The 9,587-nt window shown below is 34.6% G+C and overlaps 3 protein-coding genes across 10 annotated transcripts in view; 1 reads left to right on the top strand and 2 right to left on the bottom strand.

The window, feature by feature from the left end:
* The window catches only part of LOC122532515 (nucleoredoxin-like), a 12,329-nt gene extending 8,249 nt beyond the window's left edge, over nt 1-4,080 (bottom strand). Inside the window, exon 1 of one of the 3 annotated variants that reach the window (XM_043661314.1) lies at nt 3,411-4,080. In XM_043661314.1, coding sequence (XP_043517249.1) covers nt 3,411-3,910 — 500 coding nt within the window. In that variant the 5' untranslated portion in view covers nt 3,911-4,080. The remainder of the gene's footprint in view (nt 1-3,410) is intronic. The other 2 variants (XM_043661312.1, XM_043661313.1) reach the window with 2 other exon arrangements.
* A 799-nt stretch (nt 4,081-4,879) lies between these two features.
* LOC122532519 (mitochondrial import inner membrane translocase subunit Tim10 B) lies at nt 4,880-5,893 on the top strand. Its single transcript, XM_043661326.1, has 3 exons — nt 4,880-5,025; nt 5,140-5,235; nt 5,348-5,893. Exons 1-3 carry the CDS (start codon nt 5,002-5,004, stop codon nt 5,519-5,521), a joined length of 294 nt encoding a protein of 97 aa, XP_043517261.1. The 5' UTR covers nt 4,880-5,001; the 3' UTR covers nt 5,522-5,893.
* Nucleotides 5,894-8,004: 2,111 nt separating this feature from the next.
* The window catches only part of LOC122532516 (arfaptin-2), a 13,582-nt gene continuing 11,999 nt past the window's right edge, over nt 8,005-9,587 (bottom strand). For all 6 annotated transcript variants that reach the window (XM_043661322.1, XM_043661318.1, XM_043661317.1 and 3 more), the window contains exons 2-6: nt 9,178-9,366; nt 8,928-9,095; nt 8,534-8,855; nt 8,275-8,452; nt 8,005-8,184 (exon numbers count right to left, since the gene is read on the bottom strand). In XM_043661322.1, coding sequence (XP_043517257.1) covers nt 8,032-8,184; nt 8,275-8,452; nt 8,534-8,855; nt 8,928-9,095; nt 9,178-9,349 — 993 coding nt within the window. In that variant the 5' untranslated portion in view covers nt 9,350-9,366 and the 3' untranslated portion in view covers nt 8,005-8,031. The remainder of the gene's footprint in view (nt 8,185-8,274; nt 8,453-8,533; nt 8,856-8,927; nt 9,096-9,177; nt 9,367-9,587) is intronic.

The raw sequence follows: 9,587 nt of genomic DNA, 5'->3' as shown, positions 1-9,587 counted from the left end.
GGGGGGGGGGGGGGGGGGGGGGGGGGGGGGACATGGAGAAGGGTTATACAGCGCCGCGTACGGGCCCACTCTCCGTATACGAAACTCAGGCTCAAAGTCCATCTAGATTTCAACGTTTCTCTCCCGGTTCTCTTTTTTCCCTTCTCTGCTGTGTGTGTTTCAGTCGTTCTCGCGCCAGAGGGGAGGAGTGAAGAGACTGTGCATCGCCACCGAATCGCCCTTTCTCTCTCCGCGCGATGCTGAGGCCGAAACGTAAACACGTGTTTTCTCTCTCCCTTTGGCTCGCTACCTTTCGTCGCTTTCTTGATCTCGCCGGTCGAATGAGAAAGCTATTTGCGGAAGATATGGGTCGGCCACCCCGAATGCAAAGGCTGGCCCCGGCCGGCTACACTTCTCTTTCTCAGGTCGGCTTCCCCGGTCCGGGGCAAAGCCGGACCGTGTATCCTTTATGAAGCGGTTTACGTCGTACAAACGATGAGCAGCGCGCCTCTATTATCCAGTCTAGCTGCTCGAAGCAGCCGGAGACACTCAGTGGTCGTTTCCTTGATATGTACAGTAGTGCTCCAGCTTAACCTCTTGCGCTAATAACGGACCATAACGAGTGACCAACCGTGTACAATAATTCGTCTTCTTTTTTGAATTCATCGGTATATTACTGGATAGAAATTACTAAGAAGTAATAAATTTATTATTCGTTTTGCCTGGATTATATTTCAATATACTTAAAACTAAGAAAATATAGCAATTTTTTGATGAAAATTTCTCAACGTGCGTGACACGTCATTCCAGCGCAAGAGGTTAACAATTTGCGCTGGCAACTAATTGCGGACCATAACGAGTGACCAAACCGTATACAATAATTATACTTTCTTTTTCTTTTAAACTCGTCGGTATGATACCACTGGATAGAAATTATTGAGAAGCAATAAATTTATTATTTGTTTTACTTAAATATACTGAAAACTGAGAAAATATTACAATTTTGGGCCAAATATTCTCGACGTGCGTAGCACGTCATTCCAGCACGAGAGGTCCGCAGTTGGGCAGGTGTATTTTGCGAATTATGCCGAAATATCGGTATTGGATATCGCTTGGTTTGTATTGTACAACTGTCACGCGGCCTTTGTGCAGGTCGGTAAGGTAAGGTAGCGTAGAGTGAAATAATCTCAATTCTAAGAATTGGTGGAGCGACTATTGTGCCATCAACCGTTTAATTTTGTTTAAGAAACTGGACACAATCCTCAGGTACTCGTGTTCCTCCTCTCTTCTTAAAGAATCGCGCAAAGAGACAGCCTAGGCCACCACCAGAAATCAATACCGACTGCATTAACGATGCACAGGGGCTTGGGAACAATGGGGTGGCGATAGAACGCGTTTTAAACCATAATCTCTGTCGAATACGTTCTGCTAAGTCTCTCCAACAAACTATGGTCGTTCTATGTTCTTCCTTTTGCTTTTATTTTGAACAAAGATGAGCCGGGTTGAAAATTTACTTAGGTCGCGCGTGGTTGTTTGTAGGCTGTTGACCATCAACAAATCCGGATTCCTCCGTTCCTCTATTTACTTTTCAACGCGAGTTGGGGGAACGTAGAGAAACAGGGACGAAGAGGAGGAGGGGAGGAAAATCCGATCGTTTCTTTCTCTTGTTTCGTTTCGTTTCGTTTCGTTTCGTTGCGACAGCAGGTTCCGGAACCTTCCGGAAAGTTGCTCTTCTCATTGTTAAATGAATGGAACTGTACACAAAGAACCTGCGATTTCAAGGGGGTGATTTCCAACGTGGATCAGGCGGATAGGCGGAATAACGAGCAAGGAGGAATCACGAGGCTACTTGACGCTAATTGCGCAGGATGCTTATCGTTACATTTACTCGCGAATCAGACTGTCGAGTGTATGTATATGTATATACATAACATATACTATAGGGTACAGGTACATGTATATGTATTGCAAACATCAACGACTCCGAGTGGCTTGACTAATGATCGTGGAAAAAAAAAGAAAAAAAAAGTCAGATCGTCTGTTACGTTCACATGCTGTTAAAACGTATCCAACAAGTATACAACTATCGTACGTAGTAATTTCGAGACATCTCTAGTACACGAGTACAAACTGGCCGACGTAAACCGCTGCTGCGTTAAAGCACCGTGCAAAGAACCACGGGGTGGTTACTTTCTTTCCTCGATTCTTTCTCCTTTCTCGTCTCTATTCTTCTCGCTTCGTTGTTTCGACGCGACAGTAGAGTCTCGTTAAGTTGGGGGGAATCGAGTATCCACTATGCGTGCGCAAAGTGTTGTAACGTTACGCAGTGTCGCTCCAACTTTCGAGACAAGAGACACGCATACGTGCGTCATCGAGGTGCGTGGGTGACGAAAAGATCAATGTACGAACGTCTGCTTTTTAATTCGCAACTCAGTCACATTCTTGTGCGAGTTTCGATTTGCTGTTTCATTTGTTTTCAATCGGTAACGCTGTCAATCGTGAACTTTCTTTTTCAAAGAAACTGTCCGATTTGAAATTCCAGGGCAAAATCGTTGTTTCAATTGGCGTTAGTTTTTGCCAACTTTTGGATTTCTAGTATTGTCTTTTTCATCCATTACTTGGATATAAAGTCAAGTTCATACTTTAAAAAAAAAAAAAAAGATAAGAATGGTACAGCAAAGGTAAAAACAATTTGCTAGAAACGAGTATTAACATCGATTGAAAAAAAACGCGTTTGATCTTGATTGAAGAACACGCAGCAACACGCTCTGGGGGAGCAGGTATTTTGCGGAAAATATTATACGAACGGTTTTTTTTTTTCAGTTAGAAAAAGTCGACTCGGCATCGTGTGTCGGTGCAAATAAAATCGGACCCTAAATAGCACGTCTGGCGAGGGGTTAAAACACCCGTTGGGAATAAAAAAGGCGCTGCGCGCTCGGTCCTTCTGCATAACGGCATGTGTGCCTCCTCCTGTGTACACACACACACACGCACGCACAAGCGTGCATGTGCGTGTATACATGTGTGACTTTATGAAAGACAGATGTATACAAATTTCAAATGATACACGCTCGTTTCAATTGATCGTAGCCTGTCGGGCTGCGTAGAACTCGCAAAAAATTGCCAAGTGCTGGCATGATGGGAAAACTGTCGTCGTTGACATGTGGAAAACCATTGACATTGTTGCCTCGAACTTTACAAAAACGTACTTCTTTTTATTTTCAACGAGCTATCAGCTTGTGTAATTGAACTTAACTGAAACTCACGCGTGGTTGTGTGACTTTGCAATCAATGACAAAAGATTTGGCAATGTTGATTATTAAACAGAACAGGATAATTCTATCCAACAAAGATACAGAAAAGCTGAAAAAAAAATAATAAAGCAGCTAGCAAACAGGAAAACGTCAAAGAACGAAGGGAAGACGCGGTTTACCTTCCTCTCGTAGTCGAGGTTCGGTACAGCCAACCAGGGCAACTCGGAGACATGTGCACGGAAACTCTCTTCGAAGTCGAGGACGTCGGCTACGTTACTCCAAAGAACCACGTGCATGACCTCGAACTTTTTCCTCCTTTCTCTGCCCCTGGTGGAATTCTCCGCGTCCCGGTCGTTTTCCATGTGCGCCGACGACGACGAGTTGACATTGGTGTACAAGTCGAGCAGCTGACGCGTAAAGTCATCGCAAGTAGCACCGGGATTAATGAAACTAAAGTAAACACCGATCACTTCACAAACCGGCCGGCCGTCCTCGTCGACGAGCGTGCCACTCGCGTCGCAAGGCTTCGTGTCCTGCTGATTAACCTGACTGCACCGCGACAATTGTTTACCGAACAGTCTGTGTTGCCAGCAGATCGGCTTCGCCGCGGCCGCAGGTGACTTCTTCGTTACGTTTCCCGAGCTCGACGATGCCTGCTCGCTGTAGCACGCGGCCATCGCACGTAACAGCTAGTCCGCCTCATTCACCGGCGCGACTCGCACCGACAAATTTCTCGTTCACGGACACCTCTTCCAGTCGAAACAGTTCTCGCTTCCTTGCCCCGTCAACGCCAACTGATTCACGTTTCGCTGATTCGGAACCCGCGACCGATCATCCACCAATCGCGACTCACTCGGGCCCGAACACTCCCGAACGTTGCCGAATCGCGCCGACGAAAGCGCGCTTTTCCTCGACGTCAATGCGTACGAATTGTTATCTCTCTTTTTCGAGCAAAAAGTTGATAAATCTTCGTTAACTCGTGGAAACTTTTTCTTTACTCTATTACTATCGTCTATTTCTTTTTTTTTCTTTTTTGGTCGACGTCGACGCGTACGAATTATTATTTTTCGAATTACGTTAATAAATCTTCGTTTATAAACCCGTGGAATCTTCCTTCACTATCGTTTATCTTTTGGTCCGTGTTTGCCATTCTTTCATTTCGTGTTATTAAATTTTCCGCTCGTATCGTTTGTCCTTTAATCAATTAATTATATAAATTTTTAATTTACGGCGAGAGAAATGATATCCCGGAGAAATAGCATTATCAGAGAAATATTACAAAATAACAGTACACGTTATGTTACAAGTTTCAAATAACGAGTGTATATCGAGTGCATTAAATGTAGTAAACCCAATTTTCTTACGAGCAGAAACATAAATTATGCCTTAAAGCCATTATTTTTACTTTCAACTAATCTTATAAGCAAAAGTGAAAACACTTAATTTGCTTAACAGTTTTACAAGTAATTTCATTATATCTTAATAATGCAACGCATAAATGCAGTAAAGTATCAGTCGTTGATGAATTCCAAAAAGGATCACGAAAGATCATAAAAGTTATTTCATTAATTAATAATTTTTCGATTAAAATTACTGATATATGATTTTTTATTTAATAACATCGATCGAAACATATTCTCGATATTCAAGTTATCGATATTGATTTAAAGTACGCTCACGTGACATAACCTGCAAAATAGTGAAACCGGCAAATATCGTAACTGTAAATTTGTTATTCAAGTTGAGAAACAAAGTAGATAACTTAAATATGGACGCTTTAGTTATTAGAAATGTACGTAGTTGTTACTCATTTATATTTAATAATTGATTATTTATTCATAACCTGTCTCGTCTGTTGTATTTCAAAGACCGATGAAATTACATTTTTGTATTGTATTTTTTATAGATGAAGGATTTTCAACTTTTGTTCAATCAGATGTCTGAAATGTGTTTTAAAACGTGCGTGAGTACGTTTATGTCAAGAGACGTTTCTACAGAAGAGGTATATTTGTTACAATTTAAAGTATTTTCTTAATTTTACTTATATATATTTATACATGTATATTTTTATACTCATCGAGTTTAGTGTATTAAAAAGTATAAATTTGATGTAGCTTCAATGCGTAGAAAACTGTTCGGGCAAACACATTCATGCAAATCACAAAATAATGGAAGTATTTATGGAAGTTCAACCTGTTATTGCTCGCAGAAGTATGGAAGAATATCAAAAACAGATCAAAGCTTTAGAAGAAACACAAGAAGAACAGAACAAAGAAAACACTAGGTAGTTGACTCCTTAAATTAATTAAGTCTCCTATTAAAGATATACTTTTTTGTAACTAAACTAATTATATTACAAATTATATAATCAATGTGTATTTAGTGTTACTTCTTATTATTTAATGTGTTGTTAATATATTACAAAACACATGTATATATGTATATATATTTTATGGAAATAATAAATATAAAATACTGCAATTACTATCTTGATAAAAATGATGCTAGTAATTAATAAAAACTCTATACAAAGCAAGATGTATAAGCATTCATTTATTGTTTGGAGTTTGTATACACATAATATACACACAATAACATCATGATTAGGAACATAATATAGCTACAATATATTTTGTAAATTAAAACATTTTTCAACTGCATATTTCAAGTTATTTCTTATTCCTACTTAATAAATATAAGATTTTATTTTTATTTAATTACAGTGTTTCTTTTTATTGGTCTAAACATTCCTAAAAAACCTGTTAAGTAATGGAATGTATTTTCTATAGAATAATAATAAAATATTTTAAAAAATGTAATAATCTTCTGAAATTATATATTAAGTCAATCTGCATTGTGTAAAAAAATAAAGTATTATTATTATAGTATGGATCATAATTTTTGCTTTATACACAAATGTAGATTTATAATGATGATAATTCGCAAAAATTTTAAAAGTGAATTCTACATTTATTCAATGTGCAATTCACTCATACATATTATCATATGTATATACAAAAATTTATTGTATTATGATCACATTGGAAGGATTAGTTTAAAACATATGATAAGATGCATCGATGATGTCATAATATTAATAGATTCAATTTTATGCTTTAAGTTATTATCAATGTCAGTGTAAACTCTGAGTATAAGCAACAAACGATAATGACAATATACATACATTTATATCTTATCTATTATAACTAAAAATTTTCCTATTTATGAAGCGCAATAATTTATAATGTTTCAATATACATAATATGTATTGCTGCTTCAAAAGAAATATTTGTATAAATAATGTCAATGTATATGAAAGTATATAAGTCATAATTTCACACAATTTATTTGATTTTTAAATATTCACTTATAAAATATGACTAGTTTAAATCTGTTTTTGCAACAGTTTTCCGTTTTTTTAAACGTATTAGTCAAAATTAATTCTTCTTTTTAACCAATACTATGGTATCTATATAAATTTAAATAAACTTATATTTTCTATACTGAAATTCAAACATTTTCACATATTATCTTTCACATCTTATGATAATATGTTTTATGTTTAAGGACACAAAAGTTACTTATTCTGTAGCAATCTATATTTCTGTTATAAATCTGACATGCAAATTGATAATATAATTTAAAAATAAATTAAGCAATTAAAAACAGTTTTGTACAAATATTAATTGTACATAGAAAATAATTAATTTAGAAATATGATTAGGCTAATTGTAAGCATGTGATTTGTTCCTATTCTTATCAAAATTATTGATTTGGACATAAAAATTAGTACATATAAAAAGATTGTAAATAAAGTCAATATTTACATGTTACAATAATTAAAATGTAGAGATATTGAACATTTGATATATAGAATATTCAAAAATGACTGTATCAAACTCACAGGCATACAGTGCTCATTAAATCACATAAAAAGCCATCTATTATTTATATTTCTTCATTCATTTTAATTAGCATTGCACATTGTTAACATTCGATATAATCTTTTTCGAATATCCTACATACTTGAAGATGTTCAAACTCTTACAAAATTGTTTTTAAGTTTTTTTTTTTTTAATTAAGTTAAATTTAACAACATAAATATAATGTAAATAAGGAATACATTTTTAATTTGTAATTGTAATAGAATCAAAATTAAAATTCAGTCAATATTTTTAATACTTAAAATGGAATGAGGAATACTAAATCATCCAACTGTAAATTTGTTTAATTCATCAGATCTAAATATTAAAAGAGATAAAATACTCATTAATCTGGTGCAAAATGTAATGCAAACAAATCATCAATACTGTTTTGTACATACTATAAAATTCAAAGCTCAATATATCATGATAGTTTATATATTTACATTAAAACTTCTCTAAGAAGTCAAATATAAAAATTAAATATCTATTGCTCATAAAGTTTTGTAAGCACTGCTACTGAATAAAGAGAATCTTCATCAGATCTTTCAACAGATGTCATTAATTAATATAAACTGTTGCATATAATTATTATATAATTAAGATTCATATAATGTGTTACGAATATTGGCCAGTGTTTAAAGCATAATTCAGAAAAAATTCAGTCTGTTTTTAGATGATAATCTAATTTTTGTTCCAAAAATTATTGATACCGAAGTTACTTGACAGCAGTGTCTTTTAGCACTTTTTCAAGAATTTTTGAGTTGTTCTACCTTGTTATTCCCGTTGTTTTCTTTAAGAAGAAATTCGTATGGACGAATGCATTTTTTTATTCACGTGTGTGTTTTCCGAAAATTGTATTTCTTCTAATGTAACTACTGTTCGAGCCACGATGGCAAGGATGAATTTGGTGACTTAACTTTTATGTTAAATTGCTTCAATGTGGCTTCCAGTGCAGTTTGATTTCCAGAAAAATAAGCAGAAACTGCATTGTGAAATAATAACAATTGTTTATGCATTACTTTGATCTGTAATAAAAATAACAATATTGTTATTATTTTGGTATTTTATGGTATTTCAAAGTACAATATTATAAAGAATTAAATATAATTACATACTCTGTTTTCATCTAAAAATTTAAGTTTAATTGAAACGTCTGATCTTAATTTCTCAAAATTTTGTTTATGTTCTTCATAATGTGCTTGTGCTGCTTCCAATCTTGCTGCATTGCTGCTATCGTTTTTCGTTACTTGTGCTAACGCTTCAAGATCTGTTCTATAGGCATCATACTCTATTCTGTAAGTAAATCTCTCTTTTATTTATAGATACTTACAAAATACATTTGATCTGTTAAAAAATTTCGATATTAACAATTACCTTGCTGTTTCGTACTGTCGTACAGTAAATAATGTATCTTCAATAGTTTTATTACAAAGTGTATTTACTGAAGAAACGAAAAAATTTAAGGCCCCTAGTAATGTTTCACCATTTTTAGTCAAATTTCTTTGAGTTTCTGAATTATATAGAAACTCTTCTTGTAACTCTGGAGATTTCTGTGCTAACTCAGAAAATGCTTCTCCCAAAGCATGTTGTGTTTGGACAACATGATGAAAATGAGAAGCTAAAGCTCTAGATAATCGTAAAACATTACAATATTTTCTCTGAGTATCTCTTAATAATTCAATTTGTGTTTCAAGTTCTATAAATGAAAAGATATTATAATTATATAATAAACATAAAACGTAAATGGAGTTGAATCGTGTAAACTTACCCGAATCTACCGTGCGGGATGTTTTCCCAAGTTTTTCATACATTAATTGTCTTGTACACTTGTATGTAGAAATACTCCAATTTTTAATGCTCTCAATTTTACTTTGAGCAGTACGCATTGTTTGCGTATCACCGTTCTGAATAGGTGTATTTGGAGATACTGTTACAGCTATTACACAAACATACTTTATTAAAATAAGTTTTTTATAAAGGGATTAAGATTATGTTTCGTTAGCACAAATTTTACTTACACATTTGAGATGTAGGGCTACCCAATGTTAGATTTATCGTAGCTGGTCTAGGTTGATTATCATTGTTACAATTATTCGGTATATGTGGTGGAGGGGTTCCGCTATGAACTGCGCTATCGCTGTCATTTAAAGATGGAGCATCTTTCAACATTTCATGAATACTTCGCTCCATTCCACTCAGTGCAACAGCTATATCGTAACATAAATTAAAAGTATATTAGTACATTTAATATTTTCTTTTCATAAAAGTGTAAAAGAGAAAATTAATCGGAACTTCTCGCAAGATAAAAGAAAAATTTTAAATAAGTCTTATGAAGGACATCAATGTAATATATCATGAAGAATAGATTTCAACAAATTTAATTGAAAGTTGATGAAAACATTCCTGAAAGTTAATCTATAAAACACAG

This window comes from Frieseomelitta varia, unplaced genomic scaffold, assembly GCF_011392965.1.
Source record: "Frieseomelitta varia isolate USP_RPSP 00005682 unplaced genomic scaffold, Fvar_1.2 scaffold_456, whole genome shotgun sequence".
In the NCBI taxonomy this organism is placed as follows: domain Eukaryota; kingdom Metazoa; phylum Arthropoda; class Insecta; order Hymenoptera; family Apidae; genus Frieseomelitta; species Frieseomelitta varia.
Note: the sequence above shows the minus strand (reverse complement) of the source record. Positions and strands in the feature narration are given on the sequence as shown.